Consider the following 16945-nt stretch of genomic DNA (forward strand, 5'->3'; position numbering starts at 1 on the left):
CTGGACATGACTGTGCTCTTCATACACAGTCAGTCGGAGGACCTGGCCATCAGTTCCATGGTTTCTAGGTTCTCAGTCCTGGGGACTCAAAGGTTTTCTCCATTCCCACCTCTGCCTCTCTATTGTAGGTTAGCTTTCTAGAAAAAAAAGTGACAGAACTGGAGAATGACAGCCTGACAAATGGGGACCTGAAGAGCAAGCTGAAGCAGGAGAACACCCAGCTGGTGCACAGGTCAGAGGCCGGGGCCTTGGCTTTGGGGGCATTGGCTGTGACTTTGGGGAACAGAGGGCTGTCCCTGTTACTAAGGCCCCCAAGAGGAGCTGAAGACGGTAACCTGCACACTCTCCCGGCTCTGAGGGTCCGTGATGCATCAGCCCCTTGCTACATGGCTCTGCCCTGCAGGGTGCCCAAGAGAACCGGTCTTTGAGGACAGGGAGACAGGAGCCTGTCCTTGACCCCTCTGGTCTGCAGCCCCAGGACAGGTCTAAGGCAGGAGTTGGAATCCACTTTCGTGTCTCCCTGTCTGACAGTGATCAGAACCTGACCTCCCTTCCTGGGGACAAGCTCTGCAGAGGGAAAGGCTGGAGTAAGTCCTGGGCTCACACCAGGGGGAAGAGTCGCAGCATTGCTGCACCTTCCTCCCGATGGAGGCCCCCTGAACGTGTTTCCCAATGCTGACTGCAACGAGTTAGTGCAGGTAGCGTTCAGTTGTCCTTATGGGATGGCCCGAAACTTGGTAAACTGATACCCACCCAGGGTCTGGTCCTCAGCCTTTTGAAGGTCAGCCTCACGGACTAGTGAGATGTGCCCCAGACTGATGTACCACCCAGGCCACTGGTAGCGGGGTTATAACATGCACAGCGGGACCCAGCCCCTCCCCAGGTCTGGCGTGCTCAGGGCAATTAGCCAGGAGTGTCACAGCGCCCCTCAGTGAGCTGAATTATTAAACAGAGGGGTGCTGGCCAGGAAGGAAGAGAGCAAAAAGAAGAGGTGAGGCCTGAGGGCTGGTGCATGCAGCCATAGTGAGGCTTGCTGTCCCTCCCCATGCCTACGCTGGGAGTTCCCCCTTCTCGGGTACAACCTTGCTCCCCTCTGGACCCACTGCCAGGCCTTCCCTTCTGCGGGGTACATGGCCGACACACCTCTCTTTAGATGCCATGTTGTCTCTAATTCATATGTCAGCAAAACTGCTGGCCCCCAGGCCTGGCAAACATGCCGTCGCCTCCCACAGTAGGGATGTTAGCGTCTCAGGGTCCAGGGCTCCCCGTGGCCACAGCCTGCATCAGGATGAGAAGACACAGGCCACAAGAGCTTGATCTGGACTGGAGTCCGTGCTCTTCTCCTCAGGGTGCACGAGCTGGAGGAGATGGTGAAGGATCAGGAGACCATGGCCCAGCAGGCCCTGGAGGAGGAGGCTCGGCGGCACCACGAGGCCTACAGCAAGCTGGAGAGGGAGAGGAGCACCGAGATCGAGCTGCTCCACACCAGGTGGGCCCTGCCGTGCTCGCCTTGCTCCGGGGTGGCAGCGCCTTTCCACAGAGCCTTCTGCCCTCCAACACCCTCCCCCCGTGTTCCTGGGACAGGCACTGCTCTCCCCATCTCACGCAGGGAAAGCCTTGTGTCCTTACAATTCTACTTGCGATACCGCAACACAGGGACGTGTCCTCTAGAAAGCATGTAAGAGAATGTTCACTGTAGCATTGTTCATATCGGGTGGAACAGAAAACAATCAACAAGAGAATGGGTAAGAATAAAAGAAACTTAGACCAGTGGTCTTGCCCTGATTCCTGGGCTGGGACTGTTGTCCATGCTTGGAGCTCCCCCTACTGTCAGATTCTCCACAGACGCTGGGCCCCATGGACCAAGGTAAATGGAAAAGCCAAGCTATTTAAGGGCTCCTGGGCCTCTGGTACAGATATTAGAACCTGAGGCAGACAGGGAAAGGAGTTTGGGTTGGTCGCCCATCAGCTCCATGAGCTTGAACATACTATGTCACTTCCTAGGCCTCAGTTTCCCCATCTGTCATCCATCCTTGCCTGTCCCACAGAGTGACTGTGAGGCAGGTTAAGCTGAAGCACATCAGAACCCTGCACACAGCTGAGGGTTGCAGTGATGTTCCAGGGCTGCCCTCACCATGACCTGGGCTGGGAAGGCCACCTGGGCCCCTGGCAGAGAGGATGGCCACACCTGTACTCCTCCTCGGTCCCCCTCAGTGTCTGAGCTGAGCCTTCTCAGAGCCTGGGGTGGAGGGTGGACTGGCAGGTGGGTTCCCACCTTGCGCCTCATGTCTGCAGCTCAGTGAGGAGACCTCCCAGCTCCCCTGCGCCTGAGACCAACTTTCTTAACTTTCTCAACCAGGGGTTCATTTACGTTTTCAGTCATGTTCTAGAAGTTGCTGTTTTGCATCTATTTCTGGAGGCCGATACCTTATTAAGTGTCCCTGTTCTCTGTTTGCTTCTGACAGCTGGCCAGGTCAGCTGGCCCGAGAGAGGTGTCTGGGACATGGATAGTGGAAGAAGACAGAGTGTGGGCCAAAGGCCAAAGCACAGAAAGCCAGCCCTCTTGGGAACTGTCCCCTAACCCGTGCGCCTTGCACAACTCCAGAGGATGCTATCCACGTAGAATATGCAGACAGTGCTCCGAGTCCTGCAGTGGGCTTTCTTCCTCACATCCTCCACCATTTCAGGTGCCCCATGAGGTGGCCTCATCAGACCATATTTCTGGATTCCTTTCTGGCCTGGCCCAGGGGGCCTCTCCTGGGGGAGCCTAAAAGGTAGTGGACACCAGGAAGCCATCTCTCCAGGGAGTAGGAAGTGACCGTGGAAAAGAGAGAAAATGCTCTGCAGGAATCCATGTTTGGTGCCACTGACAGACAGCCTGACTCACCTTCCCCCCTTCTCAAGTTATTTAAAACCAACTCAGGCCCCCAGGCTCTGTCTTCTCATGGGGTCACAGTAGGACAGTCCCTTGTGAAGCTACCACAGAGGATTATGACTGTTGGAACCAATGCCTGTGAATGGCAGAGGCAGCTGTAGTGAGTACTCAGAGGGAAGAGCCCTGGGCGAGATGCTGAGGGGAGAATGGAAGACATATGGTGGCTGCCTTCAGGTTGCAGATTGCCCCAAGAGGGTCCTGTCGCAGACGGCTGCAGGAGGGCTTTCCTAAGGAAGCATGCAAAAAGAATCTCATGTTATTATTCACAAATAGGTGTTCCCTTTCATCAAGAAAATAGGAATGATAATTCAGTGTCTACCGTTTTGCCTCTGAAGATGGGAAGCTCAAGGCTATGTTATTATCTGGAATAATGATTTGTATCCTTTCTCTTGCTTTCTAGTATCTTTCCTCCTCCAGGGAGCAGAGGATTGCTGGAAATTGTCACATTGTAAGATCATCTCCATTTCTGACATTTTTGTCCTTCTCCTTTCCCCAGGGTGCAGCAATTAGAAGAAGAAAACACTGAGCTTAGAACAACAGTGACTCGGCTCAAGTCACAAACAGAGAAACTGGATGAGGTGAGACGCAGGGCCAGGCGTCGCTCAGACTTGGACCTCGAGCCAGATCTGGAGAGGCGGTGTCGGCCATCGGAGGCCTTCAGTTTCGAGTTTCTGAAATTCTGATGAAATTTCCCTAGAAAAGATGAGCAATAATTTGTCTTTCTAAATTTCTGATTTTCAAAATTTTCTACAGTGAATATATTTTCTTATATAATGGGGGAAATAATAAAAAAGAGAAAGAAGTTAGCTTCTGTTTAGGCTGCCACCCTCTGTCCAGGTTTCATCTGGCATCATCGACGGACTTCAGAGGCCTGAAATTTTCCTACCTGTGTTTCTAGAATCCTAGGGGATCTGACCATTTCTTTAGGCTGTGACTTGGAGGGCTCCATCTCGGGGCTGGTCTGATTCCCCATTTGTCGAGGTGGCTGACAGCCCCTCAGCCAAGTCCCCGGGGCATAGCGAGCCCCTCTGAGAACTCTTCTCCACTGACCTTGTCTCCCCGGCTGCAGGAGCGGCAGCGCATGTCCGACCGGCTGGAGGACACCAGCCTGCGGCTCAAGGATGAGATGGACCTGTACAAGCGCATGATGGACAAGCTGCGGCAGAACCGCCTTGACTTCCAAAAGGAGCGGGAGGCGACGCAGGAGGTGGGTCGCAGGCCAGAGGGCTCCGGGGCTCCCTCCCGCGCCGCTCCTCCCGCCAACGGGCCTCTCTCCCTCGCAGCTCATCGAGGACTTGCGGAAGGAGCTGGAGCACCTGCAGATGTACAAGCTGGACTGTGAGCGGCCAGGCAGGGGCCGCGGCTCATCCTCCAGCCTGGGCGAGTTCAATGCCAGGGCCCGCGAGGTGGAGCTGGAGCATGAGGTCAAGCGGCTCAAGCAGGTGGGCCCTGGGAGCCCCTGTCTGACAGGATCAGATGCCCAAGTCCCCACTGGGTGGGTTTCCTGTGAGGGGGCGAGAGCTGTACCACCACCTTCCCACACGTGCCCCTGTCTGCTCCATTTGACAACCTGGTTGCCAAGGTTGCTCATCCCCATCACACAGCTCAGGCAAGGCGGCTTGTCTCTAGGCTACATCTGATGGAAATCCCAGGGTCTCTTCTTGGCATTCATAAAAAGAAATAGATGCCACTCTTGTGTCCTGGGCATCCAAGTGGAGAATGAGACTCTACTCAGCCATCGATTAGTGCCTCGCTGGGTTGGGGTACCCTATAACTGGAAACCAGTCAGGGGCGGGGGAAGTGGGAAAGGCAGTGACCAAGGAACGGGGTGACAGTTGGTGAGGCCTCACACTCAGCCTAACCCTGGGTGTGGGGGCCTCTGAATTGGTTCCACTTGAGGCAGAGATGCTGGTGGTCACCCTCCCACAGCAGCCCTAAAACCCAGCTCTCCTTATCCACAAGGCGGTACCCAAGGTCCCGGGTGTGAGCAGTTATTAGGAGCCTTTAGGCAAAGGCTAGAGCTTGGAGCTGGTAAACAGGGTCTGGCAGGGCGCCACAGGTGGCTGCACTAAAACTAGCCTCCAGCCCAGGGGCAGAGTGAGGCTGTGCCACAGAGGGGGATTCCTGAGCCTGGCTGCGGGAGGAGCCACCGAAATGAGCCACCCGCCAGCCAGGGGATCCTAGAGCAGCACCTTTCCTCACCAAGGACCAGTGTTGAGGGTCCATTGAGTGAGCAGTGTCACCACACAGGGCCTCAGGGGCTCCTCTTGGCTCACCCACCCCCAGGGATAAAGGGACGGCCAGGAGCCATACTTTTGCCTGTAAACGTGGCTCCCCTGGGCAGAGCTATGACTCCTCCTCAGAACCCCCATAGCCTCCCAGGACCTAGCCCTTCTCCCCACAAAGCCTGAGAGAGGTCACATCATCTATGGGTGTCGTGATGTGACACACATCTGATGGGGAAGGAACTCGTCAGAGTCAGGAGACAGTGGATGCCGAAAAGTGGGTTTCGGTGGGTTGTGGATGCTCCTGGGAGCTGATGTTGCCTTTGTCCATACAGGAGAATCATAAGCTGCGGGATCAGAATGACGACCTGAATGGACAGATCTTGAGCCTTAGCCTCTATGAAGCAAAGAACCTCTTCGCCACCCAGACCAAAGCCCAGTCTCTGGCTGCGGAAATAGACACAGCCTCGCGCGATGAGGTATTGTGGCCACATGATCTCACTTCGGGGCCAGGCCAGGCCCGCCTCTGAGTCCTATCCCCATCCCCGCGGGCCTCAGCGACGAGCCCTGGGCTTCCCAGAGCAGGAGAAGCAAACCAGGGCCTGGCTCTCCTGAGTCCCCATCCGCAGCTACCCCAACTGACAGGGCAGAGTGATGAGGGGGAGTATCTGCAGACAGAGTTAAATCAGCTCTGATTTCCTGCCTGTGGTGGGAGGAGCTTGAGTTTGGGGGCAGAGCAGGGATCGAGTCTTAACTCTGCCAGAAATGTTCTGAAAGGGCCAGTCGATTCCATCAGCATGTAGTCCCCGGGAGTCTGTAACTCCCTTCCCCCAAGCCAAGAGAGGAAGGACACTAAGGACACTAGCATTTCTTGAGCACCTGCTGGCAGTATGTCTTCACTGAATCTTCTGACAGCTCGTAGGCTGTCTGAACACTTCCATGCTACAGAGTAGGAGACCAGGACACAAGATCATCCAGCTTTTAGAGGAAGAGAGGGTCCCAGGCCTCTAGCGCCAAAGCCCTCTCTTTCTGTCCCCCTGGCACGTGGTTCTAAAAGGTCAGGCCCCAGTTAATTTTAACAAGCCTAAGGCAGTTAAAAGCCTAACGCGCTGAACCCCTTACCCTGTGCTTGGGACAGAGAACTAAGCTGACCCCTGGCCTCCAGGAGCTCTCAGGTAAGCCTGGCACTAGTCTCCAGCCCAGGGGTAGAGACAGCATTTCAGTGACATTGTAAAGGACTCATCAGGAGTTAACCTGGGGAGAGGTGATGGCAGGGCAGGGAGTGGTGAGGGGACCATTTGGGGCAGAGGAAACAGCTGGCAGCCTTACGAGTCTCAGGGCCCTGGGACTTTGGATGTCGGTCTTGATTAGAAATGCCTTTGGCCAGTGTTCTCGCCTTTACCAAAATCTCACCCACACCTGGGCCCTTCCACAGAGCAACTAAATCAGAATCTCTGGGGCTGGGGCTGGGGCCTGGTCATCTGCGTGGTTCGCACTCCTTAGGTGTGAGCTCAGCTGGGCCTTAGACTTAAACATGTCCTGGGATCTGAGTGCTGAAGTTGGTCTTGGGGCCACCTTGCCCAGGGTCTCCTGAGTTCTTTCCTTGGGCATTGGCACTCACCATGAACCCCGGCTTCTGGGCTCTGTCCGAACCCTGGTCCAGGCCAGCTTCTGACCATCTCTCCCATTCCCATCAGCTCATGGAAGCCCTCAAGGAGCAGGAGGAAATCAACTTCCGGCTGCGGCAGTACATGGACAAGATCATCCTCGCCATCCTGGACCATAACCCCTCTATCCTTGAGATCAAACACTGAGACAAGGGGCTGGCTGCAGAGCAGCCTTGGAACCCTGGGACCCTGGGACCAAGGGGCAGACCCTGCCTAAGGACATGACTCCGGCCGGACCCCATACACACACTGTAAATGTGTCTCTGGCCACCATGTAACGTGTACTGGTGTGGGTGTGGGGAGGCCATGCACACAGCAAGGGGTGAGCGTGGGGCCACGGCTGGCAGTGACATCTGCACGGTTAGCTGTCCATGTACTTTGTGGTCCCTCTGCAAGGGACAGAGAGTCCTGGAGGTGGGAGGAGGTGAGGTCTGTTTTTAGGAGTTACTGTAATAACAAGAACTGGAAGCTTGCATTTCAGATACTGGATAAAATGATTCTACCTCTGGGGATGAGGATTAAGAAATACTCTAGGGAGACAGGCTCTTTCACCCCACCCTATTCCCGCTGGGGGTGGGAGCAAAAGTATGACCTTTTCCAGGAGTTCGAATGCCCAACAGATATGTCCTCGCCAACGTCTTTGGCCACCTTTCAAGGCCAGGTGCTCAAGCTCAGAGAGCAGGAAGGGGCATTTGAGGGGACGTGGGGGGGGCCCTCAGCAGCCTCCTCTGTGCTGTTGGCCCCTGCGATGCTTGTGCACGGTGTGTCCAAAGGATTCAGGCTTGCCAAGGAGCTCGCGCGGGGCAACTTTCCTTCCGAGAGTCCTCCTTCCACTTCCCCATCCCTGCTTACCTACCTCTCTCCCTTCCTGTTTTTGGTTTGTTTTTAAGACAGTGAAAAATAAGCAGCATTCACTTGGTTGTAAAATGAAGGAGAAGGGGGTTGGGGGACCTGGGGCCGGGGTGCCGTCTAAGGCACATGTTGCATCGGGCGACCAAAGACATGGTATTCAGGGAGGAGCACGCTCACATCCCCACCACCTTCCTTCCCTTGACTGCGTTTTAAAACGAGAAGTGAGGCTGGGCCGTCTCACAGCTTCTGCGGGCTGGGAGTGGGCCTCGCTCACCTCTCCCTGTTCTCCGCACAGCCAGGTGGCAGCAGGCTTGAGGTTTGGATGTTCAGGACCCGAGCTCTGAGTCCAGCTCGGCTGGGTGGCGAGGCCCCTGCGTCACACCTTTCAGAAACACACCCGCGTTCGGCTCTCAGCCAGGAGGAACAGATGCTGTGCCGGTGGGTCACGCAGTCGGGGAAATTGCAGGGGAAACTTAGTCTTCCATCCTTGTGACACCTGTGGGAATTCACACGCTGGATTTTTAATGAGCTATTTCGTTCCAGGTGGCTGGGAGTAGCTATAGTACTTTCCTTTGAGTTTTCCAGTGTTTCTCAATTTTATATGGCTCATGATTCGTTTCCTTAATCCAAATTTACATAAACATGTATGGTCTTATTCTTTCCCCTGCCGTTTGTCTTCTGCAGCACTTCTAGAGTCAGAGGGAAAGTGCGGGCATGTTGGGGAGGGTCTGGAGGGGTGTACGCAGAGCAGAAAGGGAGAGAGGGTGAAGGGGGTCTGGGGATTTGAGCATGCTCACAAAGGCAGAACTGTGGCTAGGCCCGGTCTTCACCTCATTCCAGTCAACTTTTGCCCTTGTTGGATTTTGTGATTTTTTTTAAGCATATGTGTGAGATTTGTTCCATGCTACAAATAGCGGGGCTACATTGGTCTGATCTAGGACACGGGGGACACCCACAGGAGGAAGACAAGGGCAGGGGTCTGTCTTCTAGGAGTCTCTCCACCCCTTAGGACACTGGTCTTCTTGGGCTCTCCCAAAGGTCTGAGAAGCGACAGTGGAGAGAAGGCGTGAGAAGTGGGTCTCTTGAGAATTTGCTAATAGGAAGAAGTGGCTACTAATTAAAGGGAAGGAAAGAAGAGGAATCCTGACTTGCCCTTGGTCTGGGTTTTACTAGGAAACAAATCCACAGAGAGGCCAGCCAGAGCTGGCCCGGTCTGCTGGGGGCTTGCCCCAGGACAAGGAGTTTATATATGTAAAACTTTATGTGTTGTTTAGCTGCATTGACACAGAATTCCAGAGAAGGCTGCAGAGGCCTGAGATACGGAGTCACAGTATGGGAAAGAATTTCTGCCAGTGGGGCAAGGGGGCAGGAGAAAGCTGTCAGCCTGCAGCGTGCTGTGTCCCCCTCCCTGAAGGGGGCGCCACAGGAACAACTCCCCCAGCAAGCACTGAGTCTGAAAGGCCCCCCTGGACCTGCTGCAGTGCTTGGGGTCTCTGGAAGACGGCTGACTTTAAAATGAGACTGAAATGCATGTAACAGTCACCTCAAGTTAAATCAACCTTCTGACTTCAGCCAGAATATATCTTATAAAACCTAGTCTGTCAAACTGACTTTTTAAGACCATGCAGCTTTTTTAAAAATGCTTTTCTGTGCTTGAGAGCTAGCCCGAGGAGGGCAGACACCTGTGGACAGGTTCCAGAGCTGTACTACCTCTGGGTACAGGCGGGGCAGACCCTGCTCTCCTCTGTTTTCTCCTCTGTTTTCAGTTGAGAGTTCTGCCCTTTGCTGTCAGTACTGGGGCTGCTAGTATACAGGATGCCCGGTTACTTTTGAATTTCAGGTACATAATTTTTAGTAGAAGTATGCTCCTTGCAATACTTGAGACATATTTTAAATGGAGAGATTTTTAAAATTCTGATAATGGTGCAATCCTCAGAAGTTCTGATTTCATTGGTGTGGGTGTGACCCAGGCATCAGAATATTGAAAGAATTCCCCAGGTGATTATAATTTAACTGGGTGTCCTGCGTGGGTTTTTGTTTTTGTGAAACCTGGCAACTCTACCAAGTAGAGATTAGCAGTAACTCGTCTGAAGTTTAGACAGATTGAGAGTGAGGGTTGTTGGGGAGTGGGTTCTGCTGCAGACTCACACTTTACATGACTCAGCAAGTGAGTTTTATATACAGTATCCAATAGAAAAGGAAGCACTTTCTGGTTTAGCTAGGCCCTATTCTATGGGAAGGTATAAGAAATAAAGTTCTAGTAAAAAAAAGAAATTTTTAACTTATAATTGGCCAGAGTATGACAAGTTATTTTATTTTAAATGTGTAGATTCTTCACGAATTATAAAAGGGAAATTCCTTTAGTTTGCATTTATTTGTGACCCATTAAAAAACAGCTCAAGAACTTCCAAAGCACTTAAACCTGAAACAGTGGTTCTGGGCTCTGGCTGTTCTTTGAAATCACCTGGGGAGATTTCAAAAATTCTGCTGACTGGGCTGACACCGCCAGGCCTTCCCCACCCACCCACCCCCGTTGAGATTTAATCAGTGTGGTACGGCCTGGGCTTTGAGGTTGAGGCCCAGTCCTAGAAGGTTGCTGGCCAGAGGTAGTGGCTGTTGGGCTTGTTAATCCAGGTGCTGGATAATGGCAAGGTCTGCTGGGGCATCGATGGCTTTTCCTGTTACGATGTCAGATGGTCAGTTAGCAGATCCCTCCCCCTCCGATGGGAGGTCAGATGCCTTCAGGAGCTGGTAGAGCCAGCTCTTCTCATCAGCCTGGGGGTTAGTAAACCTGATGGGGCAAGTCTGCCTTGGAGCCCCATGGAGTCAGTGGGTGACACATGTCGCAATGTATCGGCCAGGGCCCATTCCAGAGTGGGAATAGGACAGCGTGGAGTTGTTACAGGACAGAAAGGGTTTGTCCACCTGGTGCTAGCAGAGCCAAGCACTAAATTGAGAATTACAATGGAGAAATACTGGCTATTTTATTGATGAATGGCGCCATCCAGGAGAACATGCTCAAAAGCCAAACTCCCCGATGGCGTGTAGGTTACAGATTATATAGGACAAAATCACAAGACACTGTGGGTTAGGGGTTCAGGGTTGAGTTGGGAGCTGATTGGTCGGAGATGAGGTAAGGGTAAGAAATCATTTCTTCAGGTTTTGAGGACAGCTCTGAAGCTTTTCTAGTGTCCCAAGGTCTGGTCTCATGGGAAAGTAGTCAGGGGGTCATTCCATCTTAGGGCTCAGGAGCTGAAACGACTTAGGTCCAGATGTTATCTTCAGCCTGACAGCAGTCAGACTGCATGACATTCCATGTGCCCATTAGTCAGGTCCAGGCCACTGTCCTCTGCTGCCTTGGGAATTGCTGATTACCCACTGGGGAAAGGCTGGGTCTCTGAGGGACACATGTACGTGTGTGTGTGTAAAGAGAGAGTGAGAGGTGATTTCTAGAGCTAGGATTTAAAAGTAAATTTAATCAAAGTCATAAGGACCCTCTGTTTCAGGAATAAAGAGCTGACAAACAGAGCTGGCCCCCTGAAGGTAGCCTTCTCGCACAGCTGAGAAATAGCAGTCACCTACTCGCACAGCTGAGCAGGAGGGGACACTGGCTTTGTGGATTTTTGCCCCTGATTCATTTGGGGGCAAGTCTAATTCCTGGCCCAGCCACATTCTCGTGGTCAGGGGTTGGCACAGTGTGGGGTCTTTTGTTCCAATGAGAGACTCAATAACTGCCAAAGGCCTACATGCAAATGGAGCCTATGGATCAGGTGGTTATCAACCCTCTTTTTGTGCTCTGTGGGTATGTGTGTTTAATGCATTAACAAATTAAACCCAGAAGCTAACTGTAGATGTGATTGGAACAGGGGAAGTTTTTGGATGGTCCCCATGCTAAGGAAATGGCTTTGTTGTCCTGGCAGACCTACAGTGACAATTTTAAAGGCCTGAAGTGGGTTTTAGATCTAGGAGAGGGGCCATTCAGGACTTCATTGCTGGCATCCTCCCAGCCTTTCCTCCTTTGGGACTAGGGCAGCCCCACTAGGGCAATGCTTCAGGCTGGCGAGACTGAGGCCCACTGCTGCGGACCCTCAAGGTAGAGGGACCATGCCCCTCTAGGTGACTTTGAGCACATCCTTTCCCTCCACTGACCTTAGGGAGCTCCAGGTCCTGCCATCCGGTTGTCCAGTGTGTGCCTGCAAAGGCAGGGAGCAGAAGAGGCCAGGACAATGGGCCTGCCCTACCTGCATGGCAGGACAGCTCAGGCCCTTGTGCCACATTCGGCTGCCTACCTGGGATAATATAGTCTGCTCTCTAGAAAGGTTTGTAGTATAGCCCTTTGCAGAGCGTGACGCCACATGATTTTGGCGCTCCAACCTTGTGCTTCGCTTTCCAGTGTGACTATAACCGAGGGATGTCTGTCCCGAGCCACCGGGAGGCGGGGGCTGGGAATGGCATCCAGGGCCACCCCTGCAGGATCTCAGTGCTGTCGTCCCCGGAGACCATCCCTCCTGCGGGGCCTCTCCGCTCTGCTGCGCTGCACAGGCTGTGTTTCGTCTGCATGGTTTGGGGGTTGTCGTCCTTGTGCCTTTTTCTTCCTTGTCACCGCAATACAGGATTTTCCACGTTGCCACTGCCCCCCTTTTCTACAAGCTCTCATTTGCCCTGGCCCTTCCCGAGTCCTGTAACTGTGTACATAGTGTCCCACTCTGTGTCCACGAGCCTCCGCCACAGGTACGGTCTGCTCCCAGCCAGGTCTCCCAGCACGCTCACCCCCAGGAATCGGGCTCCACTGCCCCTTTGCTCACTCAGCTGTGCAGATGTGCTCACATTGTGCAGAATTTTTCATTACAGTCTTAAGCTTGGGAGGCTCAGACCCAATTAGTTTCTTGTCTAGGCTGCCGCTAGTTTAGAAACCTTGCACTCCAGAAAAGGGTGACTTCGTGTAAAGCAGCTTCTCCCACAAACCTCTTCCTGGGCTGGTGTCATCTGTAGAAAGCAGAGCGCACCTTCCTAACATGGGCATCGGCCTGGAGGGGATGTCAGGGGTCCACAGCAGCTCTGTGGTTCCAGAAGAAGCTCCAGCTTTGTGGCTTCCAGCGCTTGGGCTTGGGCCTGGGTTCAGAGCCACCATCTGGTGTCAGAACAGCTTTGGACAAGAGGCTTATAGCTGCTGCCCCTGCTTGCCATTAACAACTGCCGAGCTCTTCCTCGTCTGCCGAAGGTGCTCAGACCCGGGTGCCATTAAATACCTGACTGACGTCAGGATTGCCATCAGGCCGTGCGTGGCTGAAGACTCGCCCACAGCCTGCTGGCTCCCTTCATCCCAGCTCTTCTCACTTCCTTGGCTGGGTCTCCTGGGGCCCAGATGTAATAAGTTGTGCATGTGGCCTCATGCCCAAGGGTTAGTTAGGTGGCTTTGACTCTCTGTGGGGTACCACTTGAGTCTTTTGCCCCAGGAGCCTCCATCAGCAAGCAGGCTTAACTTTGGGGCTCAGGTGAGACCTCCACCTCCAGGTCCCAGCTGGGGAGAGAGGGGTGAGGCCCAAGGCTGCATCCCAGGCTCCCAAGCTCTCTGCCTCCAGCCTGCTTCTAGCCAAAAAGGAGGCCCTCAGAGTCAGGCTCCTTCGGGAACTCTAATGTACAGACCAAGGTGTAAATAAACAGTTTGCTTTTCTTGCCTGACTTGATGGTGAGTTTCTGTGGTGGCGAAGGGCGAGTGGAAGAGGTGAGGCCTGGTTTCAGGGCTCCTGGGGATAGAGCACCCCCTTAAGGAGAGCAGGCCTCACCCAGCATACCAGGGTGGCTGGTGCTGTCCTCCTCCAGGAGCAAGGGGTTACTTGCAGACCCTGATTTTAGTCGGTCACTAGAAGAGGAGATACGGATCCCAGAGACTCCTGTAACACCACGATTCCAGCCACGGGGCTCTGAGGTCTGAAAACTGTCCTCGCTGCAACCATGTCCACTTTCCCAACACAGGGCTCCCAGGGGTCTCGGCTTGCTCTGTTCACTCCAATGGGATCCCAGTGCCATCTTCCTCCATGCCAGCCATTGTGACTCCCCTGGATCACAGGCCTAAGTCCTCCACTTGAGCCTTGTTTCACACCAATCTGCCAGTGCTGGTCCTGCAAAGCCCAAGACTAGGCTTGGGCTCCAAGGTGGCTCCAGGTTGGGTGGCCCAGACCCCCAGATTTCTGCCCTCTCCTCTTATTATTATGGGATTCCAGGTGTTGAAGGGGTTCACAGGTCACCCAGGCTCAGCATCTGAAATAACTCTGCCTTATCTGTTGGCCAGACCCCTGCACTTGCCCACAAGGGCCTTGTGCCCGGGGTCTGCCAGGGCAGGAAGGCGACTCATTGACTGGCACGGCCTCCTGGGCTCCAGTCACCTTCCAACACTGGGAGTTGTGTCCTCCTGGACCTTTATTGCGTCCATCCTCCTAATGTGCCTCCTTTCCTTCCCAATCAGGGTTACTAGATTTTTCAAATAAAAATACAGGATACCCAGTTAAATTTGAATTTCAGATAATTTTTTAGTTTAAGTATGTCCCATGCAATACTAAAAAATTACTCATTGTGTATCTAAAATTCAAATTTAACCTAGCACCTTTTTTTTTTTTTAAATCTGGCAACCCTATTCTCAACCCTTTTCAGGGCTCCTCTACTACCAGTCAGGTGTCTCCAATTCCTCAATGCGTACCTTGCACCCCAGTTTCATAAATGAGTTCCTTCTTAGTTTGCCGCTATTTTCTTTGGACTGCCTCCTTTCCCCTTTCCCCAGCCATCCAGAAGTGACTCCTGGCTTTTCCAGAAGCCGTAGCCCCCTTGTGCCCTGCCTTGGAGATCTGGAGCCCTGAAAAGGACTTGACATGGAGATGAACTCAAGGGTATAGTCAAGGAAGTGGAGGGGAGCACAATGGTGTCCTGGGGACCAGGGTGGGGACAGTGACGTTGCTAAAGAACCCCAGTATTAAACTTCCAATTTACTGATGTTTCGCAATAATTAACCATTTTCTAAGCACTGACTCTGTTCACAGAAAGATTCCTGGACTTGAACTCAGAGGTCTAGGTTTGGACCCCCACTCTGTGACTTCCTGTGTGACTGAGGCAGGGTACTCACCTCTGTGAGTCTGTTTCCTCATCAATAAAGCAAAGGAAATAGCAGTCCCTCCCCGTGGAGTTGTGACGAGGAGTAGCTGAGTAACATGTGTTCAGGCCCCAGATAGGGATCCAGTAAGTGCTTGCAGAATCAGAATCTGGATTTCAGGAGGTGTGACTCATCTTCCCCAAAAGAGTTCTTATCAAAGTGTCTCCATTAGTTTTCTAAGGTGGCTGGAAAAACGTACCACAAAGTAGGTGGCTTAAAACAATAGAAATTTATTCTCTCACAGTTCTGGAGGCCAGCAAGGTGTCAGCAAGGTTAATTTTCAATAAGCTCTGAGGAATAATCTTTAACAAGACACTCAGCTTCTGGTGGTTGCCAGCAGTACTTGGTCTTCCTTAGCTTGTGACAACAGCATTCTAATCTTTAATCCCTGTCTTCATCTTCCCTCTGTGTATCCTTCTGTCCAAATGTTGCTCTTCTTATAAGGACACCAGACATTGGACGAAGGCCCACCCTAATCCAATAGGACCTCATCTTAACTTGATTATATCCACAAACCCTATTCGTAAGTAAGGCTACATTCATAAGTACCAGGACATAGGACTCTGACGTATCTTATTAGGCAACACAATTCAGTTCAGTTTACTATTCTGGAGAGAGGTAGGAGCAAGCACTGCTGTGTGTACAGGTTGTGCCCTCTGCACAGCTACATTCTCACTCACCAGTCTTAAAGAACTGGTTCCTGACAGTCTGTTATTACAGATGACGTCCTCCCTACGCCCCCTAGAGGTCACAGTTCCTGCAAAGTGTTGACTGTCATTCCACCAACTCCCCCTGGCCCTCAAATTTAGAGCCTTTTAGAGTCATCTGGGACAAGGCCAAAGTCTCCTGAATGGGTCAGAAATACCTGGGCACAAAATCAATCAACCAGCTTAATTTGCTGAGTGGCTCTGTGTGTGTCAAACTCTGTGCCCAGAACTGGGAATTGGTACAGAAAATACAGCATAGGCTTCTCTCCTGGAGGAAGGGGACACAGCTGACTCTTGGGTAATGAGAGGCACCATAGGAAACGTCCAGAAGGCTGGTAGCAGTTCAGAACTAGGGATTGAGGTCAGTTGGGGGTCAGGGACAGCTTCCCCAAGGAAGGGGTGTTTTAGCAGAGCCCTGAAGGATTGTGGGATTTCAGAACCACACGTGGGGAGGGCTTGTAGAAAGCACAGCCTTTTCAGGGTGCTGTGGCTGGAAGATGGGACTGGCGAGGCAGCGCCTGGCGAAACAAAGGTGGGTCTCATTTATCCATTAAGCAAATGTTTCATCAGCACCTGATTCATGTCTGGTGTAGGGCTAGGTGCTTGTGACAGTGAGCAAAGCAGACCTGCTCCCCACCTTCGTGGCAGGGGAGTTTCTAGAATGCTGGATGGAATGTTCTCATTCCTGGCTACATATTGGAATCATCTGCGGGAGTTTTAAACCACATGGATACAGGTGTATCCTTGCAGGTATTACAGGTTCCGTTCTAATCCACCTCAATCAAGCCAGTATCACAGTAAAGTGAGTTGTAATCTTTTTGCTAGCAGAGGGTCTTGCCTTCCGTTTGTAAAAAACAACATCTGTGAAGCACAATAAGCAAAGCACAATAAAACAAATTGTGCCAAAATGTATGGGCCTCAGCCCGTTGACTTTGATATTCGGGCGGTCGGGGTGGGACTGGGCACTGGATTTTTTTTCAAAGCCCCCCAGGTGATTCCAGTATGGGGTGATTCGGCCAGGGGTTAGAATCACCGGTGCACAATTACTTCTGAAATCATCTGAGGAGTCGGGAGACTTCAACTGAGGCCTGAAAGGAGAAAGAGATGGCCAGGTGAGGGAGATCGGGGAGGACACGGGAGCAGGAATGGCAGGAGCAAAGGCCTTAAGAGAACGAGCAGGCAGGGCGCAGGCCTGTGGCTACCACTGAGGATCCTACGCCTGGGAGCCACCCGCGCAGAGCTGAATTTCACCGAGTGGCAGCGGGACCAGGTTAGTTGCTGACAGATGAGGCAGCCTGGACTTAGGTAGGTAAGATCCGTTTTTTGTTTCATTGGGCTTTTTCTTTTTTTGCTGAGATGAGGAATCGGAATCACTAGGTTTTGGTGGTCGCTTGGGGAGTGGAGCCAGGCTTCTC

General features: G+C 52.6%; 1 protein-coding gene across 3 annotated transcripts in view; it reads left to right on the plus strand.

The window, feature by feature from the left end:
* RAB11FIP4 (RAB11 family interacting protein 4) overlaps positions 1-13361 on the plus strand; it is a 102876-nt gene extending 89515 nt beyond the window's left edge. For all 3 annotated transcript variants that reach the window (XM_036222734.1, XM_016152488.2, XM_016152489.2), the window contains 7 exons: positions 129-232; positions 1349-1489; positions 3432-3513; positions 4005-4142; positions 4219-4377; positions 5496-5639; positions 6858-13361. In XM_036222734.1, the coding sequence (XP_036078627.1) occupies positions 129-232; positions 1349-1489; positions 3432-3513; positions 4005-4142; positions 4219-4377; positions 5496-5639; positions 6858-6974 (885 nt within the window). In that variant the 3' untranslated portion in view covers positions 6975-13361. The remainder of the gene's footprint in view (positions 1-128; positions 233-1348; positions 1490-3431; positions 3514-4004; positions 4143-4218; positions 4378-5495; positions 5640-6857) is intronic.
* Positions 13362-16945: the final 3584 nt, after the last annotated feature.

The sequence above is a fragment of the Rousettus aegyptiacus genome, unplaced genomic scaffold (genome assembly GCF_014176215.1).
Source record: "Rousettus aegyptiacus isolate mRouAeg1 unplaced genomic scaffold, mRouAeg1.p scaffold_m13_p_6, whole genome shotgun sequence".
NCBI lineage: Eukaryota > Metazoa > Chordata > Mammalia > Chiroptera > Pteropodidae > Rousettus > Rousettus aegyptiacus.